We start from the raw sequence: 26272 nt of genomic DNA on the forward strand, positions 1-26272 counted from the left end.
AAGGAGATCTGCATGGGAGTTGTTTTCTAGAAATATGTACTATAATTTAAAACTAAGGGCTGCAAGACATCACAAAGCTCATTCTTGTGGACAGAGGCCCTCAATTATTATTTGGATGGGCTCCATCTTTATATATATGTATAAACCACATAATTTTATATATATTATATTATATTGCCCTCTCCCTCTGCTGTACAGCATAGAATGTTGGATTGTCAGAATCCTGACAGAGCATCACAGCTCCATGCCAGCAGAGTCAGCTGTAGCAGACACAGAGTGTAAGCAATGAGAATAGAGGAAAGAGGCAACCAAACACATTTTCTCTGTCTGCATGAAGTTATCCTTCTCCCTAATGTAAAAAGCCATAGGAGACCAGTGACAATAGCTTTGGAGCTAACAGGCAATCTGAGAAAGCAGAAAACTCACTACAGAATAAGTGATTAATGGAACAGCTGATTAAATGTCATGACTCTTTAGTCCTTCCATCCACTTCTCTTTGAGGAACTTGCAGGAGCTGCAACATCCACAGCATAGCCTAAGCAGCCACAAGCAAAAGCAGCTCTGACCACTCAAGGTGTAAAAGGAATGCAGAAGAATGAAGCTGCATTTTTTCAGACACTTCTTTTGTGTCCTGAGATAAAGGGTTTGGTTTATCCTGTATGTAAACAGACATGTAATGAAAAGGGTACACAGCTAGAACAAGCCACAGGCTGCTGAAAGATCTGCTTCAGTGTTACCATAAGAGAAAGTACCTCCATAAGCAGGTCACCTGGACTCCCTAATAAACACAAGATACTGCTAACTGACATTATTGGAAGCAATGGTTAAGAGCAGATATTTCAGCCCAAATTATTTTTTTTTCTTCCCAGTGTGCTTTAACATTTGCTGTGACATTTTCAGATTAGAATTTTATGTCAGGACACCCAACTCTGCCCAGCAAAGCCCACATGCACATACCACAGTAAATATTAGAGAACGTTACTGCCACTCAAGCACCCAAATTCTGGAGACTAAGACACAGAGAACTTAAGCATAAGATTTAAAAAAGACCTGCCTGGTCACTTACTACAGTCATGAGATGAAAAAGAGTATCTTTGGAAGTGGTTACGTTTGACCCCGAGAAGCACATGGGCTTCCAAGTCACATGCATGGAACTTGTAGGCAGAAAAACAACAGGTCAGAAATTATAATGCAGAAATATTTGGGATACAGGAACTAGAAGCAACGACAGATGTTTAAAAACACTAAGGATGCTGCTCTGAGCAGAGTTACTGATCGGTTTGAAGGATCCTGAGCTGTGAATGTTACACATTCTTTAGGATGGTTGTGTCGCCCCCAGCTGAGCAAACAGCTTCTCTGCTTTGCCATTATTTCCACCATTCCTTTCCACACCTTGTTAACATGTGATCATCAAGCTGGCTCTTGAGTTCTGTTCTGCACTCAGTTCTGATGTAACAAGAAACTCAATCGCAAGTGCAGCTCTGCAGCATTTTCAAAGTGAGCAACACTCTGCAGAGACTGATGCTCTAGAACAACTACATTATTCTAGACTATCAGAGTACAATACCATGAAGCTGAAAAAAGAGTTTCTTTTAGCAGTAGGTTTGTAAAAACCAACTAAGATTTGTATTCATTTGCCTGCATTACTTTCTGGAAAGTATTTTCTAGAAAGAATATGCTATGATTAATTGCAGGGTTTTTAAAAATAAAATATTGGAATATTTAAAAGACATTATATTATTTCTTCTAATATTGCAATATCCATATAATAATGTACATTTAAATTTAAAAATCAGCTATGTGATGGGTAAATTTGTAATACTCAGTATTACTGTAATTATTTTAGATGTATAAATAAAGTTGTGAATGTTCATTTCCTTTTAGTCATGAGATTTTTGCCATTTAGACACAGAATACGTTTGCTTGTTATCAACCATTTTCAACATTTAGTGAAACAGAATCCACAGATCTTGCAACATCTTGTAGACAAAGAATTAACAGAGAAGACAATAAAATTTCTGTAAGATAAAGATATTTCATCTTGTTAACAACTAAAGGGAGAATTAAATGAAAAAGTGTAAGGAGAATTTAAGAGAATCAAAACTTTGTACAAAGTTTTAACAAAACCAAACTGTACCCATAAGACATATAAGTAGTTATGATACCTTTTTATCAGCTTGATGGATTTGAAGGCCTCATCCATGTCTCCAGCAGTCAGATAGAAGCTGAAGTTCAGCATGGCATCCTGTGTAGTCTTATCACAGTCTCCTAATCCAATGAAATCTCTCAGGGGTCTTCTGGCAACCATCTGAGAGACCTTTATTGAGCCAGAATCCCCTTGTCCTTTCTCAGTTTCTCCCAGCTAAAATGAGAATGTTACCTTTTAGGTATCAAGGAGTTTGAAACTTATTCCTCTGTATGTGTAATAATTACATTACTTCCACTACAGTCCAAGTTTTCTATTTCTGCAGGACCATGATCAATAGTGACCACAGTTTCAACATTTCAGAACTTCCTGGAAAATGCCCCAAAATGTGGAATGTCATAGAAGAGATTAGATTATCATGAAGAACAATCACAGTAGGTCAGTGATAACTTGGAGATTGGTAAAATACCACAGGAGAGGCAGCCTCCTTTTATATTATTATTATTATCATCATCATCATCATTATTATTATCATTATCATCATTGTAAATATTACTAGAACAGCAATTCTTATTTTAAGACCATAGATTACTGAATATGTAGATAAACATTTCTCTAAAGTTTCTCTAAAGTTTTTCTCTAAAGTCTCTTCTCAAAACCGAGTCTGCTGTTCTGAAAGTTAACTCCATAGACCAAGTTCTTTTATCCTTGCCTTCATGTGGAGCTTATGAATATTAAAGCTCAGATTTAAACCCTCCCCCATACAACTGGCAGTTCTGGAGGCTCTGGAGCATCAGTGATACTTCCACCAGTCACTAAAAGGCAGCTCAAAGCAATTTAACCATTATTCAGAAAAAAAGAATAAAGATAATATCAAATTATCTGTCTGGAGTGTAACAAGGAAACTTTCACATGCCAAACACAGTGAAAGATCATCCGAGTCATGAAAGACACGAGATTTCACATGCACTCTACCCCAATAGTACATTGAGATAACTAAAGATTAGCAGAAGCCAATTAAAAATTAGTATTATATTATTACACAATGCAAGTATTAGATACAGTAAAAGACAGGAATCAAAAGTGCAAATGCATTTGTCTACAATCTGGAGAATTTCCAGAACCACAACACAATAGACATTACAATGAATAAAGAGAAACCCTGAAATGAAACTTGGTCAGAACAGACTGACTGTATCAACTTGCTTGTATTCCAAGTTCTGCTTATACACTAAAGCACATTTGCAAAATTGATCATTATACAAGTGATTTAGCCATTTAGACATAGTAACCTACTGAGGAAAGAAAATGGCAACAGAGGAGAGAAAAGCAAAGAATGAAGCAGAGGATGAACAGGAGCAAAACAAGGCAGATACTTACAGGTTTATAAGCACATCCCCTCCGAAAAAACAACTAATGGCAGCAATGATCCACACAGAGTTAGAGGGGAGGGGAAAAACAAGGAAGAGAAAAAACAGACATAATATCAAAGTAAAATAGCATGAGACAAGATGGGAGGAAGTGTCAAAAGAAAGATGAGAAAATGCAGCAGATCACCTTTGACCTTTCAAATTAAGGGAAAAAGGAAAGTAAAATAGAGTTTAACTCTAAAAGCTGTTCTGTACGGGAAGAATGACAACAGTCAGTGCTTTGGAAAGGGGTAAATTGCAAAGCACTGCTCTGTATCTAAATACATAAGGTAGAAAAACTTCTAGATAAATCGCCCCGTTAAAGATGGCTCCTAAACCACAAGAAATTAGATGCATGTGATCACACTGGCCTGTCTTATTCGGAAGATTTAGAGGATTAGAAGTCTCATTAAGTTCCTGCAGATTTTACAAAAATAAATGCCTTAGTAGAAATAAACAGACTCTGTAAAGCTCCTCCTACAAGAAGTAGGCAGTGCAACTCATCATCTTAACAGGCACTAAGAAACTTGGATCAGAGCTTAACCAGAAAACCAATCTGTAGGTAACAGGCTTCACTTCCACCAGTATGCATGGAATGTGTGGTGTTATTCATCTAAGGTGCAAACAATTCTGAATTCATACTCAAGCTCAAGAAGTTAAAGCATGCACTCCTGGTATTTGTAGCTCATGGGCACTGGGTGACAGTGCAAGGTGAGTGTCCTTACTCTCTTTGGCATTGGTGGGGACTAAGCTCCATCCCACCAAAGGAATGGGTTGCTTCTGCTGAAGCCAGCAGGAAATGCCCCCTCTTATGACCTGCATAAAGTTGACACGTGTCGCCTCCTTATCTGCTATGGGCATGGGGTGTTACAGAAATCAGAAAGAGATTTGATTGTTTTCATATCTCTGTTTTAATTGATTTACCTGGTAATTACTGTCTCTTTTATGCTTGAACATCACACACACCCAGTTTGCAATACCCACAAAAAGCCAATTCAGTACAATGTACTTCCAAGTACACACACATTAGAACAATCTTTGTCATTTTCAACTGCCACTGGAGTTGCTCTACTTATCCCAGCCTCAATTTTATAACTTTTGATCCCTACACAGTGAAAAGTCTGAACTTAGAGGAAGGAACTGAGAAAAGATTTCCTCACCTTTTTTGCAAAGTAATAGTGTGGAACCTCTATGCCCAGAAGAACCTGGTAGGATGAAGGCAATGGAAAGCTGTCCTGAAGCAAAAGGCCATGCTCTTCAGTACTAAAAAATGATACAATCCAAACATCCATCTGGAAAAGGAAGCAAAGTATTGTTTTGTTTTTATGCTGCAACATCCTTCTCTCACTTTGGTTTTATTTTCCACATTCACTTGGCAGAACCTTCTCTTGAAAATAATCTGACATATACATTCACAGGCACACACCTGCTGCGAACAGCAGAGCTGCATGTTTCCCCAACAGAGGAAGCAGCCAATGACTTGTGGATAACAAGTGATCCTTGGGAGAGCAATGTGGCCTTGTGGCCGAGAGACAATAGTATCTTGGGATGTATGAAGAACAGTGTGGTCAGCAGGTCAAGGGAGGTTCTCCTCCCCCTCTACTCTGCCCTGGTGAGACCACATCCAGAGTGTTGTGTCCAGTTCTGGGCTCCCCAGTTCAACAGGGACAGAGAGATGCTGGAAAGAGCCCAACAGAGGCTACAAGGATGATGAAGGGACTGGAACATCTGTCTGATGAGGAAAGGCTGAGAGACCTGGGGCTGTTTAGTCTGGAGAAGAGAAGACTAAGAAGGGATCTTATTAATGTCTATAAATATCTGCAGGGTGGGTGTCAAGAATGGGTCAGTTTCTTCTCAGTGGTGCCTGTGGTAGGACGAGGGGAAATGGCACCAAGTGACAACACAACAAGTTCCACCTCAACATGAGGAGAAACCTCTTTGCTGTGAGGGTGACAGAGCCCTGGGACAGGCTGCCCAGAGAGGCTGTGGAGTTTCCTTCTCTGGAGACTTTCAAGACCTGTCTGGACATATTCCTGTGTGACCTTTTCTGGGTGTTCCTGCTGCAGCAGGGAGGTTGGATTTGATGATCTTCAGAGGTCCCCTACAACCCCTATAGTTCTATGATTCTACAATTCTACAATCCATTCAGCATTACAAAGCTGGTTCCCACTGCACCGGGACTTCCATCTCTGCCTTTCAGGAACCAGCTTCACCAACCATAAAGAGGGACGTCCTTGGCCACAGACTCAAGAAGTCTCTCTGACAGATCTGTCCCAGGTCAAAGAAATACTCCCAACTGCTTTGAACAATGCATTTTTTTGTTTGTTTGTTTTTTTCCAATACTATATTACTTCTATTATAATGTCACTTGCTGTGGGAAACGGTTCTTCTTCTTCCCCACATAAGTCCCCACACCCACTCACTGACTGATTTAATTTTGCAGGGAATAGACCAGCCATTCAAAAATAGTTTCTGTAACAAATTAAATATTAACCTGATTCAAGTAAAATTAAGCATTTATTTCCAACTAGAGTTAACCAGATTTCCTAAAGGATAAGCACACAGTTAGAAGTTGTTGAACGAGAACCAAAAAGTAAGTTCTACTACTTTTGTATCTTTATTTTTTTCTACTATATGTAGAAGCCAAACATTTTTACTTGTTTATATTAAGAATATTAGATTGAAGAGTTCTTTGCTAGAAGACCCTAGAAAGGTATTTTGAGACCTCCCAGTTCCATTCCTCCTTTCTACCTTGATCTTCCCATGATTTTTCTAAAGTTGTTTCAACCAACAAAAGAAACAAAGAGCCTTCAATCTCCAACTGGAAGAGGTGTAACTAAAATCATGCATGAATCAGAAAACTTTAAATCAACATGGGCATTTCAATCAATGGAATCCTTATGCAGGACAGGCAGTTCTGTACAGACAAAATGGCAAGGACCTAGCACAATAGCAGAGGAAGCAGGGAACAGCTATTGGTCTGATGAAAGAAATCTCTTATTAGATCATTTCTGATCAATAAAACATTTTTTCTGAGGTAAAAAAGACCATAGAGACAATTTGGGAAGTACCACAAAGACGTACGATGTCTGTTGAGCAAAGCAGAAGATGGTAGGAACGGGGTGGGAATAATGTACTTCACTGTTCACCTTAATGGTAGGGTCCCTCCTACTCTATCAAACTAATTCTTGCAGCTAAAAGTGGACTTGAGATATAAAATCTGCATTATTTATTTAAAAAGGAGAGTATCAAACCTCTAGATTTTCAGTTCACCCATTAATGTCACCTGAAAAACTACAGTCCAGATACAAGCTTGCATGATGATCATCCTCAAAATTCTAGCATAGATAAAGAAATAACCTCTTTTTCTTCAGCATAGAATGTAAGGTGGGGTTAAAACAGAAAGCTAATGTCCAGGGACTGCCTAAAGCCACAGACACCAAAACCATCATTTCATTACTCATTTTTGTACAAGATAATGTTCATTACCTACTCCCAAATCCTTCAAGAAGGACCAATGATTTATTACTCAGACAGGAAGAACATCATGTCAAGCAAGGGAAAACAAACAAAAAGATCCTACTGTGCTCTCAGTCTGGTTTTTCTTCTGCTCTGGAGGTTGGAGGCCTGCTTCAGGAATTGCTTCACATACAAAAAGTCTTGGTTCACTCTGGTCCCAGAAATGGCAAGCAGGGATGTGACTGTGCAGCTCTGGATACTCCACAACAGACCTTCCAAAAGACAAGAAAAAATGTAGAAAGGGAGACAAAGTCTAATCAGTGCATGAATGTAAATAAATGACTAACCAAGGGATAATTTTCAGATTATAAATCATCTATACCAGTACCTCTGAATTGTAACATCTACATCTTCCCACCTCCTAACACTTGATAAATGGCAATGCCACCTTTAGTTTGGTCTGTATATATCAGCCAAGGCTACAGGACAACAAGCATTTCAGTAGGAAAAAAAGCTGGTACTTCCACAAATACAAATAGGCACCCCAAACCTGACTCCACTGAGATTACATGTTCTCCAGAAATATTTAGACGTCCTTCAAATGGATCCTTCAAACCTTAGCCACTGTTCCCAGTGCAGGATCTGTAAAGTGGAGAAACAGCTCTGTCTTCTTGTGGGTTTTGCAGCCCACCGTGAGCTGCTCACTGGCAGCTCTGCTGGAAATCATAGAATCATAAGAATGGTTTGGGTCAGAAGGGACCTCGAAGATCATCTAGTTCCAACTGCCTTGCATGGGCAGGGACACCTCCCACTAGACCAGGTTGCTCAAGGAACCCTCCAAACTGGTCTTCATCTCCAGGGAGGGGACATCCCCAACCTCTCTGGGCAAACTGTTCCAGCATCTCACCACCCTCAGGAAAGAACTTTTTCCTTATGTCCAACCTGGATCTCTCCTCTTTAAGCTTCAGACCATTGCCCCTTGTCCTCACACTACACACCTGTGTCAAAAATCCCACCCCAGCTTTCTTGTAGGCCCCTTCAGATATTGGAAAGTTGCTATAAGGTTCAATATGGAGCCCCCTCTTCTCTAGGCTGAAACAACCCCAATTTCCTCAGTCTGTCTTCATAGGGGAGGTGCTCCAGCCTTTGGATCATCTTTGTGGCCTCCTCTGGACACACTCAAGAAGGTCTATGTCCTTTTTATGTTGGGGACTCCAGAAATGCCCAGCAAGGGTAAAGAGAGCTTGAGTACACTAAAGTGCACATAGAGAGACAGGAAAGGAAGAGTTTCTAATACTCATGGCTTGTGTTCAAATCCAGTGAAGGAGCAGGTATAACAGATCACAGATAATTGTGATTAAACTTATGAGGAAAAAATAAGGAATTAGCTTATATTCAAATCAGCAGAGAGGCCTGTGCAGGCAGCGTGATGGGTGCTGGGGCCGGCTGAACTTCCCAGGGCTGAGGGCATCTCCTGGGTTGCAGCTGAACGTGCCCTGCAGCTTGGGCACCTCAGCCTCCAGCCATGGGCCCTTCCCTTCTCTCAGGACATGCCTGAGCTTTACATGGTGCACGAGGAATTCAGTGGCACTGTGACACAGCACATGAAGCAGAAGGACAATCTGTGCCACCTTGGGAAAATCTTTCTTTTGCAGCAGTTTAAATAAGAAACACCTCACTGCCCCCTTGGGGCATTTAAATACTGCTTCAGCGCTGGCCATGAACAGCTCAGGGTTCTTCTGACAAAACAGAATAGGTGTCAAATTTTTTAAAAGGAACAAAAAACAAAGACATCACTAAAATATTTTCAGATTATTGTCACTAATGAAGGGTGGACTTTATGGGGAGGACTGGAAGGCAAATCAGTTAGAGATTCCAAGGCATGCAGAAATACACAAGGTCCCATACATGCCACGGAATTCAAAATAAATTACTTGCAAATTGACAAACAGTGTTTGTGGACAGAAACTGGTGGTGTTTAGATTCTGCCTCAGAGAGAGAAAGAGGAAAAGTGTAGATTATTATTAATTTCTGGTGAGTTTACTCATTCCAATTTCAAGATATTCTAATATGAAGCACATATAAATTCACATCCACACCATCTAGCATTTAAGTACCAGCAAAACAGTATAACTAGTTTGTGGTGGCGTCTGTTGGGCTACACAAGATACTACACTTGAAAACAACTTTCTCACTACTCATTATGACACTGTTTGCATAACTGACCAAGACATAAGACCCCAATTTGTACTGTCCTCAGTTCTTGATGAGCTCAGAAGCTGCTTCTGTTTTGCACAGCAATAAAGAGTAATTTGCTTGTAACAACTATGATAGACTGCTGCTAGAAGAACAAACCACCTGCTATTCTAACACTGTTTTTCTTAAGAAATATACACTCAGAAAAATTATTGTAAAACCAGATGGACATTTGTACCCTAACATCCCACTGTACTTCCATGAGAATTCCTGGTTCACCGCATTTTGCTGCTTTACCACTAGGATTTCTGATATATTCACCACAGAACAGCCGGATGAAAACAAACCTGTCAGTTCTAAATAGGTATTTCAGGAGGTTTTTTATCTGTACAAAAACATCCTGTATTTGACTTCAAAATTAACTTATTTTTTTCCTAGGAGGAGCTTCCTAATGTTATCTTTTCAACTCCTACCCTGCAAACTCTTCATGGAAGAGCATTTTTCCAAGCTTTGCCTTTATTTTAAGATCAGGATCTTGCTTCCAGGCACATAATACCTCTATGTCCCCCGCAACACCCAGTCATCCTTCCTCTTGGAGACCTCTTGAGCCAAATGGGGCTTCCACACACCTAACAACACTCACTGCATTTCTCTTTTATGAAGTTGTCCAGTACCTCCATGAACCTTTCCTTCATAATCTCTAACTTCCTTTGGCAAGGAATTCCTTAGCTCAGCTACATGTCTGAAGGATCATCTCCTCCTGCTTATTTTGAGATTGCTTTTGGACACCTTCATTTGACACTCCCTAGTTCAGGTACAGGGATGCAGGGTGATTGGCATACAGTGCACCAGCTTTAATTAATCATTTAGAAACAAAATAATTACATTCATACAAGCTCCTACCCAAAGACAAAGGAATGCCAGTATCAAGGTGTTGCTTGTCTTCAGAGGGCAGATTCCTATCTTAAATCCACACATAATACTTCTTGAAATAAAAGCTTACTCGTCAACGCCTCGTCCAGAAGAAAGATTCTCTCTACCATTTCCCTGTTCAGCCTTGAAATCAAAGAGTGTGACTTTGTCCATCTCAACATCATAGAAACAGATCTTGGAATCAATGTTCCCATCTGCCTACAAGAAAAGAAAACAAGTTACTGAAAGCATTCAGTCAAAAAGGAAAAAGGTGAAGTTCAGATAGTTTACTACACAAAAAGAAACCTTTAGAAGAAAGATTTCTTGCTGTTTTCTATTCTAGCAAGTTATCCTGTGATTTCTTTGAAGCACTACAAACATTGCTTCCTTTTCTGGGTTGTACTTTTCAGTAAAATACAAAATCTTAACATAACTGTAACGATTAGTGACATGCTTGGACACGACATTTCAAGACCCAATACACTGCATAGAACGTGTAGGTTCACTTCTGAAAAGTGCATCTTGTGTCTTCAATCATCTCCTTGGAACTGCACCAGTCTTCTACGAGCAGCTGGTCAAGTCCTAGGGTGATAAGCACAGAGCTTTGCCTCACCTTCCTAACCAGGATGCTGACTTTGTTGCCATTAGCATTGCACTTGACAGATGCAATCCCTCCAAGACCAGGAAACAGCTCAGAGAAATTCTTGCTATTGCAGTGCACTTTTGCCTCTCTGTGGAAAGGAAGAAACTGAAATCATACAGTAGCAAGCAACTGGCAACATGCATCAGCCAAAACCTGTTCCAGTTTAAGGGTAAAACTTTAAAACCAAACAATTTCTGCCTTATGACACCACTGCCCCAGACTGCAGCTTCCTCTCCAGAGAATTGCTGCAACCCTCTTTCTTTCAGGAAGAAGTTCATGAGACACTCTTTCCTCAATGAATCAGCAAGAATCAACTTCAATGCTCCTACAGGATTCCCAAAACAAGGCTATACAGCAAGAACATCCTATTGCAATCCTGAATTTAGTGGTCTGTTTTCCCTATATTATTTGAACTATACCATGAATGTTGCATATAGCCCAAGTTCTGTGTATGGAAAACACACTGTGGAGCATAAGTATAGAAATGACATTGCAGGGGTGGTATTTATATCACCTTGCCATTTGCTTTCTCTCTGTATATAAGTTCCAAAAGACTGGATTGTTCACATACTTAACACTCACCCTTTTTACTTTCTTTATTAAAGGTCTTGGTCAACTTATCAGCAGAAAAACGTGATATCCTTGTATTGATCCTCCATAAATTCTCTACACACTCTCAAATACACAAAAATATCCCTCACAATATCCTCTTTTAAAATTATCATTATTGTTGTCAGTTACCTCATGATTTGTCTAATAATTCTGTGGTTCTCCCTCTGCTTTAGGGATAGGTCATCAGTTCCTAGAGGCTGTATGTATTGTCTCAAGACTCACAGTGGTTATCACTTCTCATCAGATCAAAACCAACTAAAAAGGTTCCTTCCTCCCCCAAAAATATACACTTAGTTATAAACAAATGTTTTTAAAAGGCTTATTAATACCTCCGAGAGAGATCAAAGATCTTAAAGTGAGCCATATCAGTTCCCACAGCCAGGAAATTTCCACAGACATCTAAGAGGCATGGATTGCCTTCTGCTTCAGAGAACACCAGCAGCTGCTTCACTGTGCCCTAAGAAGAAATGTGTTAACACTAGGTTTCTATTCAGCCTAACTAGAAGGGACTTCTTTTGTCATCAAGTGAAGTAACTTACTTCTGAATTTCTGTGTTAGACAAATAACTACCAGCAAAACGAGAGAAATGACACATACACACACACACACAGTCTCTACAAATGCTATCTGAGTTTCAGGTTGAAAACTGGATGTGTAGCCTCCAAAAAAAGCAAACATTTAGAAGTAACCTCCAACAATCTCCTCTTCAATAATACTTTTTCCAACTAAGAGGATACAGGATACAGAGGGATACAGAAATACAGGGCCCTGAAGGTCCTTTAAGATACTGCTGCAAAAATGAATATATTAATTGAATCAGTCCTTGTGAGAAATCCCACCCATTCTTTAATATTTATTTCTTAAATAAAACATTGTATCACAGAACTCTGATAATTAGATTTCTCTTTTTGTTTCTCATGGACTACATCTGAAATACTTCATATATTTTTTCTATGACAAGGGCAGAGTTAATAGATTTACAGAACATCCACTTAGAAGCTGTAACACCAATGCAATAAAGCATGTTTGTCAGTTCAAGGTTCCATCAGCCCTTACCTGCCAAGTGCGAACCTGGACCCGATAGGGCTCCACTGTGTAAAGGTTTTCTCCATGCACAGACAAAACTGGAGAGTCACACAGGAAAGAGCCTGAAACAACCACGAGAAAGCCAGCATTACCATCAACAGATTTTTCAAAAAGGAAAGAAAAAAAAAAAAAAAGATTTTACTGAAAGTATTTACTTTACAGTGTCTTGCACCAAATTACTTTGTCAATCTGTCAGGCTCTACTGGTTCCCAAACTCCCTGGTGTTGCAGCCTTCTTCCACCCTGCCCCTACAATCAAGAGCTGAGACTCCTGCTAACAGGTGCTTTGTACACTCTGCCTGTAACAACAAGCAGGGGAGGAAGGGGAACAGGTTGATATGTGATGTGAGGTTCTGTTCAGAGAATTGAGTCCTTCCTCCCTTGAAGAATTACAGGAGTCTCTGCCACAAGAGTGTCCCTTAAATAATTTCATGCGTCTTGGAGACTGTTGGGACCTTGGTGGTAATAACACATTGATTTAGCATGGGAAAGTAACAAAATACATGAGTAAATATAGAGAAGATAAGGTACTCCTCAGAAAACACTTGATGGTCCTTAAATGACATGGACTAAATTCTCACAATTTTGGATGGAATTGATGGAATTCTGCACAACCAGTTTCTCAAGGCTGAAAAATATTTAGGGAGAATTCGACATAGAAAAAGCTAATTTACTTGACTTAGCTGTATATACAGCAATTTATGGAACAGATTTCCTTGACAGCTGGGACTAAAACCCATTCCTTCCCAGTTCATATGTAGGCGCTATATGACATTGATTACAGTTTCTCCAAAGCAAAATGGAAAAAGCCTTCAGGAGCCATCATCATGTCTGTAGAAGGCCACAGGATCTATAGCTACAAAAGAAGGAAAAACCCTCTCTCCTTGATCAATGGTTGGAATTATTTACTTAAAAGATTAAAAAAAAGCAGCCTTATCCTCATCCCATGTTCTGCACAAGCAGCCCTATGTGACACACTAGCTCTGAGGACAACTGTCAAGCCCAGGTGTTACAGTTGGGTATACAGCTCATCTGTGGGAAACAGCAAGAAGATCCTTGTTTTGTCAAGGCCAGTTACACACTTGTGTGCCTTAGAAACTCTGAATGAAGCACATCTAGTCCTCAGGTACTTCCAGAACTGGGCTGTAGCTGAACAGAAGTTAAGAGGATAGATATTTTATGCCTACAGATGCAGATCACCTTTGGTTTTACTTCTGTTGCCACACTGCTACTCCTATACAGCAACATCAACATACTCCGATGTTAAGCTGCACATTATATCCCAGTATATTTAGTGAATAAAGCAGAGATACAGGACTTGGCATTAGTTGACTGTTTTTATACCCTAATCTTTCTGTTCTGCAAAATGGGAATACAAAGTCTAATTAGGGTTAATAGTATTTTCACTTTGCACTTACGATTGCAGTCCATTACCTGGCATTAATTAAGAGAACATATAACTTTGGAGAAAGAGAAGCATTGCAACAGTGTTCTAAGTCCTACCTGTATTTCTGAAGGTATCTTCTGAGCACGCCATGACAGTAACTTGCTTCCCATTCCAGAATACTACAGCATCCTAAAACAATCAAAAAAGCAAAAGAACATATACATGCACTTTCTCTTGGAATCATACAGGAATTCACACAATAACATAGTGAGACCTTCCACCATTTATTAGCTCCTCTGTGTATTGGGTTGGAAGGCTCTTCGTAACCCAGAAGTTCTCTAGTCAGCACCTAGAGAAGTTCTGAGTCATGGTACTATCTGAAAAATCTGCTCTACTGCAGCAGTACTGCTACCTTCACAGCAACACCTCCATAACACAATTAATTGAATATCAAAGAAGAGTTATATTAAAGACTTTGAGTTTGGTCTCCATACACCTAACTAGGCAATCAATCAAATAAGTAAGTGAAAAACAGAAATTAACCTTAGTAGCGAAGACTCCATTAGCATTCATATCAAGACGAAGACTGTGTGTGGTTCCAGTGCTGAAGACTGTCACATTAAACAGGTTGGGAGACACCTGCACAACAGCCACTTGCTGATGAAAATGAGATGACATGGCCTGTTCACTGAGGATCACCACAGAGCTGACATTGTTCACTGCCAGCAGGTTCTTTTGGGACCCCCACTGCACACAATGCAAAAAAGACAAAAAAGCACCTAAGATCTTGAATGGTCACAGCAATGTCCCAAGGCAGATGATAAGGGGTAGGACAGAATAAACATTTTGTAGAGGTATACAAAGCCCTACTGTCTAAGTACAACTATAGACACTTATTAAGTGTTTAAGATTGTGGGGATTTTTTGTAGGTTTGGTTTTTTTGGGTTTGTTTATCTACCAGAGACCATATATACAAAAATGCTTTCATGGGCTGGATTAATTACATTTTCTCAGAGCTGTAGAAAATTCCTTTAAAGTCCACAGACTTCTCTGTCCTTGCACAACTGATAAGCTCTATCAACTCTAGGGATATGACAAGGCTCTAATGTACCTGCTTCTCTCAGAGGAAGTTTCACATTCAGTTCCTGACACACTGATATTTCTGTAGCTACACCTTTCAAAAAATGCTGGTTTAAATAGCCATGTTTGGAAATAATTTAATTTTACTCAAGTGCATAATCTAAGAAATCTATTTTCAACAGTTTGTTTGGGGGTTTCTTTTTAATAGTGCTTATAATTAACTAGATACTACGATGTAGAGCAGATTAGCTAGAGTGCCCTTCCCAGCCACCTCTCTTTTGAAGCCACCAAATCAGGTTGAAAAAGATGAGGTTGGCAAGGAGTCAAATTAAGTTATTGCTGCCCTTCGACCTCAGCATGGCACATGCCTTTCTATTCCAAGTTTTTTTTATGGTAACATAGGAGAAGTATTTTAGATGAATTACCAAAAGATTCCACAAGTAACAATTTAAAAGATCTTTTACAAAATATTTTTGGAATGCAGAGCTTGCAAGAAAATTTTTTTCTAGAGTTTCCCTTATTAAAGGCAACTTTATGATACGAGGTAAAAACGCAGGGATTGTTGACAATTGCTTGGCAATGCTGTTGTTTATGCTAACAAACATTAGGAACAAGGCGCTATTTCTGGACAGGGCTCCATATCCTGTTATCTGGAAAATGCCTGGTCAAGCTGACATAAACACCTATATCTCTTCCCTTCCCTCAACTTACTAGCAGATGTATGACATGCTAATAGCACAAACCATTTCCTATGTCCTGCAACTTTTGTTACTGAAGCATCTTCAAAAAAGATTTGGGTTCTCAACTCTAACAGTACTTGTGTTTTAATTTTTTAAGTAGGACTCTCCTACAGACCCTTGCTATATGCCAAACCAGAGCAAGCACATGCCCTTGCTTTTTAAAAACTTTCCATTCTTATGTGGAAAGAGTATAAAAGAAAATACAAAACGACTTTCTTTTGAAAGGCATCAGATAGATTTGCTTGATTTTCACTCCTTCCAAAAAATAATGGCTATTGTTCCCACACATTAAGCACAGCAAGAGAATAATCTAAATTATGAGAAATGTAAAAAAGCCTTGAAAAAACTTAGTAATAGGGTATAATATGGTATGTATTATCATCACCTTCTGCATGAAAAATGCTGCAGAGAAGCAGAGATGTTTTAAAGCATTAGTTTTGCAGGTCTGTAAGAGCAAACTTACCTAAATCTAGCCTGACATTGTCACAGATAAAATACTCATATAGCAAACAAGAAATATTTTCTGACAAAAAAGTAGCTGAAAAAAATAATTTTGTGGGTAAAAACACAGCATTCCCTGATAGATGGCACATCTTCTCACCAAAGCATATTAAATTGTAAATACATCTCTTTTTTTTTTGAAACTACCAGTAAGAGCAAATTTTTCACTGAGAAAGTGACTAAAAAGAAGAAAATTATCTGTAAGAAACTCATGCATTTAGTCAGATTTTGGTTTTGCTTGCAATTTTAAGAGATTTCTGTAAAGGTGACATTTCTGACTATCTCTTCCAGAAAATAATTTCAGTGTACTGAAACCAAAGAGCTTGTCAATGAGACTTAATGCAGGTCTGTCTGGATTTAAAGGATGCCATGACTGCTGAATCTCTTGGATAGAAATGTATTTGCATTTCAGTGTATCACCTTGCTGTGCATTTCAGCCCTGCCTGTAACAGAATAGCTACAAATAGGTATTTCTGCCCATTTCAATTTTAAAAGTCACTTGACCTTGACGTTTTTTCCTCCTTCTGAAGGAAGAGCCTCTGCTGGTGCACATAGCCATACAACAGTGATTGTATTCATCTGTTTCACAAATATTATCTATTCATCTAATGTCTGTGAAGTCTCACTGACACACAAGAAAATTCTCTCCTGCCTTACCTTTATCTGAGTGACATTTCCTTCAAGCTCTGTAGGTGGCTGAAGCTTCCACTTCTCCTTGCCCTCCAAAGCCTGCAGGCTGTGGCTGGATCCTGTTGCTTTCCTCCACATAGCTACTCTCCCTTTATTGGTACCAGCTGCTAAAAGACCTGCCAAGCGCAAACCCTTTAGGCACTTCAGATCTTGAACTTCAGAAAAACAAGCTCATATTATTCAAAGTAGCAGGCAGTCTAGCTCTAGTTCTAAGGTACTAAGAGTAGCCTTCTAGCAACATCCATTTCTTTGCCTTCCTGCAAATCAGCATCCTAGTCCTGAACTCCAGGAACTGGAGAAAAAAGGGAGAAGATTCACACAGCAAGGCCCATTTTCTAAGCTACTAGACAAAGTTATCTTTTAAATGTATCAGACAATTATTTAATTTTAACTGCTTGTTTTTGAAAAGCTGGTTTTGCTCTCACCATGGGCATGTCACCACTGGAGACGATTCTAGCGGACACTAGCTGTGCCTGTGCTGGCAAACAAGGTGATGCACAGGAGCAGATCTGTACCAGCTTTGAAGACCTGATGTCCACGTTCTATATGTTTGGTGAGTTCTGTTTTGCATTAGCTCTAGTTTGGGCTTGGAGACTGAATACCCATAAGATGCTGGAGTTCATTAGGTGTACTCCAGGAGTACTTGTACCAGGTCAGTGTGATCAAAGGGAATCCAGTCAGGGTGCCAGGGTGCCAGGAGACACTCCCACACAGAGACAAAGTGTGGTGAGTATTGAATGATCTCACTGTGCCTTCACAAGTACCTTCCTGATCTGAACTAAAATGTCTCTACATCACATGCTGCTTCTGACACCTTCAGTAACAGACATACTGACATGACTACAGGGTACAGAAGGCTGAGGCTGGACAAGGTTTAGGATCCAGAGCTCACACCTGCCATGTTATTTCTCACCTTTAGCACTGCAGTACGAAACACAGTTAATACATTCTCCCCCCTCAAAGCCAAGCTGCACATCTGGGGAGAGCACATAGTTCTCATCAAGGTCCAAATCCCAGAACCTAAGGTACACAAAACATGAGTGTTAACAATGCTTTTCCTTTCAGGTGTCTTGCTAAACACAGTCAGTAGGATGCTGTACATGGCATTAACTTGCTATTTCCATAATGCCTGAATCATTCAATTTTTTAAATTAAATTGCCAGCAGCTGCCTCTGGAATGTAAATTTCTAAACAATCACCTTCCTTTTCATTTGACTTCTTAATCTGCAGCATGTTTTGTGATATTCTTCTATGAAGGACTCAGAAGCAAACCAAGCTTTAAGAAAAAATGAAACTAAAACCCCCAGCTTTAAGAAAAAATAAAAGAAGTGAAGTCCAGTTACAATTTTCCTCCTCCCTACTCATGCTTCCTCATCTATTTTAAGACACTCCTTGGTTAACCAGTGAGCCTTCGGATTCCAGATATATTTTATAGAACTAAACAGTCATCATATTCCTTCTTGCTATTTTCAATCATATTCAGACAAAATTAAGAGATTATCTTGTCTGACAGCAGCAGAGAGAAGTTCAAGAAAGTGAACTACTGATATTGATGGAACACCCACACCCTCTAAAAAAAGTTAGAGGAAATAGGATCAAGTCATACTAAAGACGGGGGGAAAAAAAGATGTGATACTCTTTAAAAAAATATGCTAAAAGATAAAAACTACAGACCGTGGTAACTATCAGCCTGGCAAAGTAACATACTTTGTAAACAAAGTAACCAAAATACTTGTCTTACATTACAGTAACAGAGGAATATCCTGTGAAAAGCAAGCAGGTTTGTTTTTTTTTGACTCATGTTATGACTGCCCTAAGAATAAGACAATAACAATGGAAAGAACAGAAAAGGTCTATCTTTTTCATGCAAAAAACCCCAAATGGATGTATTTTCAGAAGAAATCAACAACAGTAATAAAGGAACAGATTTGAGTAGTACTGCCTAAAATAACTAGAGAGAAAAACAGACATATAAAATTAGTTTTTGTCCTCAAAGAAACAAGATTTTTAATTTCTCTCTTTATGTTGCGAAAATAATGAGAGGGTTTTTTTCATTATTGGTAAGAAAAAAACAGTTCAGTGAAACATTGTAGACCACAAACCTTTTAGCTGGCACTTCTGGGCATCCAGAACAGCTCTAAAACAGGATCCTTACCTGATGACCGTCTCACCTAGCGCTGTAACAACCAGGCTGTGGTCTATTAAAATGATGTCTGCAGAATGACCTGTCTTCCCACTCAACTTCACCTGTTAAATATAAGTAAATAAACACATTTACAGGAGGTAGAAGCAACATGATGGAAGCCAGTAAACATCTGAATGGCCTCATTTGGCTAAAAAGTTAAAATGTAAGAATAACTAGGTCTGTCTGTTGGTTCAGATAGACTGATAATTTCTCTCAGGCAGTGATCACTACTAAATGCATCAAGTATATGGCATATAAATTTAATAGAAGCAACTTAAGTAAGTAGGAAAGGAGTATTTTTGTCTCTTTTACTAGATCTTTTCCTTGAACTTGACAAAGACAGCTTTAAAAACTGAAATACCAAATCTTACTTCTAGTCAAAAATAACTGATGATTAGTAAGTGGACACTCCTGCAATACACAAGTGCTAGGTCTTTTTTGATCTTAGATAAATGTACACAAATCTTAGGAAGGTGAAGGCCTGGGTTCCATCACCCCCAAGCAGTATTCTCCAACAGGATAGTATTTTATTTTGGCCAAGGTGATTAAAAGTCCTGGATGAGGTCAGTTTTGGTTTTGCCTCTATATAGTAATTTTTGAGTCAATATGTTATTATTTGTGATTCTGTGGCTTGTGGGTTTTTGTCAAAAGGAAAGAAACTAAGAAAAAACAGAAAGGCAATATAAAAACTATCTTTTGAAGTTAAATAACATATCATTTTTAAATGAGCATGTATTTGCTCATTAAGGGATTATCTCAGCAACAGAAATGAGTTGATTCCTTTGTGAGCAAAAAAGTGATAACAAAAAAATCCTAATAAATTCTTATAAAGATTAAACATTGCAACTTTACCCTCTAGTCTGACTCTTACCTTTGTGAGCTCTTCTGCCTCTCCCTCAAGAGTAACTGCATACAAGGACAGCTGCAGGTTCTCTGTTATTACAACTAAAAGATCTCTTTTCTCCATGAACAGAAGCTTTTGGATCAGACTGTCTGTGGACAATACATGCCTTGTCTTTCCTTTCTCATTCACATAATGCACAGAACCTGTAGTACACATAAACAAGGTATAGTTTTTAGTCAACAGTTTCTAGCTACAAAAATCAAAGTTGCTGCTTTCAGCCTTAAAATATTCCTCAAGTTCTGCACAGGTAAAAATAAGCACAATTCTTTTCTATTTTAGTCAGTCTTATGATACAGACCATGATAGTTGACTGGAGCAATAAACCAAAACTTACTCACTTTTTCCCCATCTACGAAATCTAGAGGAGAATCATTTAAATGCCATCATTTAAATAATTTTAAACTAAAAGCAAACTTTCTGCACATGTGCATGAATTATTTCTTCTGAAATCTTCAGTATTAATAATCTGCAAAAGAACCACGGCAGCAAAGAGTTGGTACAGTTTACAGCAGAGCCTAAGTTATAGCAAACTGTGGCTATGAAGTTGTTCGTTGTTTAGAAGCACTCCACACACCCTAAATACAGCTTTTCTACATTGATTTCACAAGTAAATGGGATAGTGTCTTTCTAAGAACACTGACAACATCATGTGTGACTTCTTGGCCACTACAGCGCATCTCAGCGTTTTGAAAGACATAATCGTTTGGTTGAACCGTGACACCGTCTAGATCATGCACAGTTGTACCCAGTGAGAAAACTTTAAGTTAGTAGAGCAGTTTGCAAATGCTGCTAAAGAAATCACCCAAACCATTAATTAAAATCTGACAGATCTCACACCACTAACACATAGATGTATTATATTGTATAAACCAGTGCAAATAAAAAAATGCCATAAAATGAAATAATATTTTTTTGCCAGAAGTTGAAGACACAGATGTGGAAGAATTAACATTAAAAATCCATGCTAAAATGTTATATCCAAGAGGCAATATGATGTAACTCATTTAAAAACATGGTTTGATTTCCAAAACTCTTGCAAATAGATTATCATCCTTTACATTACAAGTATATTAACAAATGTAAAATCCTTTCTCACCTCCTGCCACAGTGCTTCATTTTCTTCCCAAAATAAACACTGGTCTGAAAAGTTAAAAATCTGAGCTAATTAGGTAAAGCAAATAACTGTGAGATTCAGATGACAAAAAGCAGCAGAAAGCGTTTGCAGCTTAGGAAATACAAAGGGGACCAGAAGAGGATTATTACTCATGACCTAAAATGTCTGCAGTGAAGACAAACAAGGGTGCATTCAGAAAAAATAGCAGGATGACATCCATTATTTCGGTTATCTCTCATTACTTGTGCTAGTCACCTCAAATGCTCAGTAATGAAGATTATTCTTTGTGCTCACAGAAAGTGTTGCAAAACAACCTCCAAAAATTGTTATCAGCTCAGGTCTCTTCTCTTCAGATGAGCACCTCATGTAACATATTAACTGAATTGCATCTATTGTTTTACTGCAATGATCAGCATTTTGGAAGCATCAAAAAATATCTAGACTAATAAATACTTGAAACTTGGGAGGTTTTTTCATTTTAGTTTTAGAATCACAGAATCATAGAGTCATAGAACTGTTAAGGTTGGAAGGGATCTTAAAGATCATCAAGTTCCAACCCCCTGCCATGAGCAGGGAATGCTGCCACTAGATCAAGTAGCACAAAACCTTGTCCAACCTGACCTTAAAAATCTCTAGGGATGGGTCATCAACAATCTCCCTGGGCAACCCATTCCACCTCACCACCCTTATAGTGAAGAAATTCTTCCCAATATCTAACCTAAATCTCTCCTCTCTCAATTTAAAACCATTACCCCTTGTCCTATCACTATATTTTCTGATGAAAAGTCCCTTCCCAGCTTTCCTGTAGGCCCCCTTCAAGTACTGGAAGGCTCAGAGCCTTCTCTTCTCTAGGCTGAACAGCCCCAACTCTCTCAGCCTGTCTTCATAGCAGAGGTGCTCCAGGCCTTTGATCATCTTGGTGGCCCTTCTCTGGACCCTCTCCAACAGGTCTATATCTTTCTTGTGCTGAGGGCACCAGAACTGTACGCAGTATTCCAGGTGGGGTCTCACCAGGGTACAGTAGAGGGGCAGAATCACCTCCCTGGCCCTTTTGCTTTAAAACATACTCTATTATCTTTAGTCAAATATATTTTAAGATAATTAAAAGCATGTAATAAGAATGGGTGTTTTAAATTCATTTTTATTAAACAAGTGTAGGCTGAGAATCCACCCTTTGGAGGAATTGTACAGGTCACACTTAAACCCTATGAAAACATGAACTCATTCTGAAGTTATGACAGATTACTAACTAGATTAAGAACTGGGTCCAAAATACATATGCCACAATCAACCTAGGCAATGAGACTGCTCAAAAGAAACAGTGTCATTTGACTGAAATCTGAAGTTTGATGAGACCCAAGAAATGTGAAGGCAGCCACTTGCAGGACACAGAGCCTGCCCACAGATGGAGCCATGTGCCTTCACAACAGCTCCTACGAAAGTGAGGATTCAACAGGCACAGCTCCTCCCAGATTCTCTCCTTGCACGTTGCAGTAGTGCCCTGTAACCCTTTTTCATTGAAACATTTCATATCTAGTAAAGACGCTTGTAAGTCACAAAAGAAATGAAGGTACAGCCCACGATCCAGATGGACAATGCCACCCCTGCAGCCACAGAGAAGCTTTCCTGGTGGAAATTCTGAGTCCTGATCCTGGTAGTGTAAACACTGTGTTAAACCATCCCCAAGCTGCAGAACAAACAGAACTCCATGCTTTTGGGAGCAGTCAGCACTGGGATCAAGAGGATTTGCATACTCGGATCATCTACCCAACACCTGCTCATTACAATCCTTGTCACACATATTCTGGCTCCTATCCAAAGAATTGCCAGGTGAGAGAGAGAAAGCATCACCAGAACAACTGGGGTAGGAAGCAAATGAGCTGGGAGCACAAGTACTCAGCACAGTAAAAGGGAAATGGCAGGGAAGAAGCAATATTGGGAAGAAAATTAACAAAACAGATACTCAGATATTTTTTTTCTTGTTTAGAACACAGCCTCGTTTCAAAGCATAAAAGAAAAAGTAAAGGAGTAATTTATTTTATAGCAGCATTAAAAAGCAAACAAAAAAACCCCACGGACAACCCATAACTAATGCATTATTTTGAACATTTGCAAAAAATGCTGACAACTCATTTTATTTACACTTAGGTGTTACGGATCACTTTCCTTACACTCACTTCTTTGGGAACCTGACTAATCCAATCCCTGTGGAGTCCTGTTGGAGACAACTCACCCAGAAGATTTTTCATTTCCTCTTACCAAATATTCTTCAAATCGTCTAAATAATCTATCCTGTTGGACATATGAATATGATGGATACATGGACATACTCCAGATTTTAGATGTATGAAAACAGGACTACTGTGCACTGAGCTATTTTCAAGCATTAAGAAGACAAAATTCCAGCAGACTGTAAAAGTGGTTTTGCTCTTACCATCTGTCAAAGTGATAAAGAAGGACAGTCCTTCCTGGAGTCCCATTTTCAGAGGTTCTCCTGTTCCAGCTTTTCTCCAGTTAAACATATCCAAGGCCTTCTCATCACCATCCACCGCTGCTTTTGCCAGCTGTACAAAGTCCCTGCAAACAAAGATACTTAATTTCCAGTTCCTTACATAACAGAATACTTTCCATCTCAAAGAATCGATAAATAGCTCATATAAAACATAGTGTAAAACACCATATAAAGATGTTTCACACACTGACTGGGAAAAGGAAAAACTCAAAAAGATACAAAGTAAAATATTAATACTAGTTTTCATTTGCATTGTTTCACCTTTTTTTTGTATGATCATCATTATTTTTACAGGGAGGTGAAACAGAAGTGGCTCAGGCAATTAATTTTAAATTATTTTCTTTTACTACAACTTTTTCCTACTTCTTGCTTGGAGAAGAAAGAAATAACAATGTTTAGTATTGCCAACAGTTTCAGGCATAATTGTGCCTCCAGTGTGCTTTATGCTTTTCACCATCAGCAACACGGCCACTTAGAAGAACTAAAGGAAGAAGAGTCAACAGCAGCAGAGAGAAAGGTATGGACAAAAGGAAGATGATCTTTTGCTGTGTACAGGCCACAAATAACCAGCTACTGGAGTGGGAGAACTTGGAAATAAAGGGCAGGTTTTTTTAATATATATTTTTTAATGAAAGTTTTGCTTACGAATAGGATTTTCTTTCTGTGGAACAGCAGAGAGACCTGCTCTGGCAGTGCCCTGACAGGCACAATACTTACTCGCCAGGAGGGGGCGGTCGAAAGACACAGCGAGACAGACTTCTTCCGTAGTCCTGCTTCAGCAGGGCAGGACCCTGCACCCGGCCTCGCTGGTCCATTCGCCACAGAACCAAGACACCGTGCTAGAAAAAGGCATCAGTGAATTCATTACACTTTGCAGACAGATGAGGATCCAGACTCAAGCTACTCAGCACACCTAAAAATTAACATTTTATTCCTTTAATTCAGCTGACACATACAATTACTCCCACTTCAAAAACTAAGCCACAAGGAATAGAAGTTATCGTTAACATTCTATTATTTGCTTGTTTTAAATCAAGGTATCTAGACAAGCTTGTTCTTCATACCCATTCTTAATAAAACAACCCTTCCAGGGCAATTAAATGGAAGAGCCTTGGGTTTCCTCTGCAAGTGGTAGATATTTGTTTGGGTAACTCCTTTTCCACTTTTTTCTTGTAAATAGTCTGACTGCTAAAAGAAAAGATACTGAGATAAAAGAGAGTAAAGTGTGAGATATGCATCCCTGAGTAAGTTCAGGTAACACAGAGATGAGCCCTCCCAGATGATGATCACTCACAGGGATATGGTGAGACCCATGAAGTCACAGGTTGCCGATGACCTATGGAAAGAATTTCAGCATTTCTGGAGCTCTCCTCCTCTTTCAGAGTAGACATTCAAGTGCAAAAATAATTAATTTTTTGGAAACAGAAGATAGTAACTAGAAAAACCATAGACACTAAAGAAAGGAAGACTGGTTAGCTAATTAATTCAACAGTAGTCAATGTAAGTTGGCCCCCAGAGCCTGGCACAGGTTCCAAAGGTAAGACGCACTTTGCAGTGCCAGCTCCACATGAGCATCAAAGCCCTGGTGACTGGAAAGAATGGAGAAGGCAGAGAACCAAAAAGACAGTTCAGCATGACATATCAACTATCTCAACAAACTTAAGACTACAGCCCCACAGCTGGAATTTTAATATTATTATTTACTGTTGTTATTATGTTACTACTTAGGGAACCAGATTGCATTTGGAGACCCTCTGTGTAACCATTAAACCAGAAAAACAGCAATAATTTCCAATATGAAGTTCAATCTCATTTTATTTAATTAATGTATGTAACAACAATGAAAGTGGCATTATGTATTTTTCTTAATTGTTTTCAATGGAGTATAGTCTTTCTAGAAGTGAAAGACTAGCAGGAGTGATAGATCTAAACACTTAAGCTTCACAGGCCTAACTAGAAGCCATATGAGATGCCACTGAGGCCTTCCAAAATTTCTGTCTATTTTCCCTAAGAATCAATAATCAAGGTTATGACTTCTTTCAGCAGAAAGATTATAATATTTATACCACCCACAACTGTTTATTAAGTGCAATGCTGTCTCTTCCAGCTCAAAGAATGAGACATAGCTATGCATCTGTGAAACAGCTAAACTCCTGCTCTAAGAGGCCACTTGTGATTCATGGCATGTTTGCTGGTTACCTCTGGAAATCACAGGATCCTATGATCTGAAAGTCTGTGTCCTGTTGGCTTTTCTTTTCACTTTTCCCTCAGCTTCAGCTGTCACCAAATTCCAAGGATCCCAACTAAGGGATCTAATCTCAACCAATCCCTGCACTATTTATTAGCTGGAGGAAAAGCCTGCAGTTTCATAAAGCTGATGACCTTCCTTCCATCCCATGCTAGATATCCTACCCTGTATCCAAAGGATCTAAGTGCTTAGAAAAGTACCTGGAAAGCACCTAGATCCTTAGGACTTTTGTGATTGAAATCTGGAAGACATCCATGTAATTTCTTACATAAAACTCAAAATTAGGAGCTTCTGATTTTCCCAGCATCCTATTCCAAGTTTCAGAAGTTATTTTCAAATAATTTTCTTGCAACTCAGGATTTATGACAACTGGATGTTCTCAACCAAGCACTCTCTGTTATGAAGTCCCAGTGAAGATAAAACAGAAACCAAACTAGGGCTCAAATATT

At 39.0% G+C, this 26272-nt stretch overlaps 1 protein-coding gene across 1 annotated transcript in view; it reads right to left on the reverse strand.

The window, feature by feature from the left end:
• The window catches only part of IFT140 (intraflagellar transport 140), an 82344-nt gene that overhangs the window by 53097 nt on the left and 2975 nt on the right, over window positions 1-26272 (reverse strand). Inside the window, exons 3-17 of the mRNA XM_010005046.1 lie at window positions 24293-24414; window positions 23498-23640; window positions 19917-20092; window positions 19016-19107; window positions 17774-17880; window positions 16828-16976; window positions 14393-14596; window positions 13966-14038; window positions 12434-12525; window positions 11707-11834; window positions 10736-10853; window positions 10214-10341; window positions 7139-7286; window positions 4716-4847; window positions 2166-2362 (exon numbers count right to left, since the gene is read on the reverse strand). Of these exons, the coding sequence (XP_010003348.1) occupies window positions 2166-2362; window positions 4716-4847; window positions 7139-7286; window positions 10214-10341; window positions 10736-10853; window positions 11707-11834; window positions 12434-12525; window positions 13966-14038; window positions 14393-14596; window positions 16828-16976; window positions 17774-17880; window positions 19016-19107; window positions 19917-20092; window positions 23498-23640; window positions 24293-24414 (2009 nt within the window). The remainder of the gene's footprint in view (window positions 1-2165; window positions 2363-4715; window positions 4848-7138; window positions 7287-10213; window positions 10342-10735; window positions 10854-11706; window positions 11835-12433; window positions 12526-13965; window positions 14039-14392; window positions 14597-16827; window positions 16977-17773; window positions 17881-19015; window positions 19108-19916; window positions 20093-23497; window positions 23641-24292; window positions 24415-26272) is intronic.

Source organism: Chaetura pelagica, unplaced genomic scaffold (assembly GCF_000747805.2).
Source record: "Chaetura pelagica isolate M959 unplaced genomic scaffold, ChaPel_1.0 scaffold309, whole genome shotgun sequence".
Classification (NCBI taxonomy): Eukaryota; Metazoa; Chordata; class Aves; order Apodiformes; family Apodidae; genus Chaetura; species Chaetura pelagica.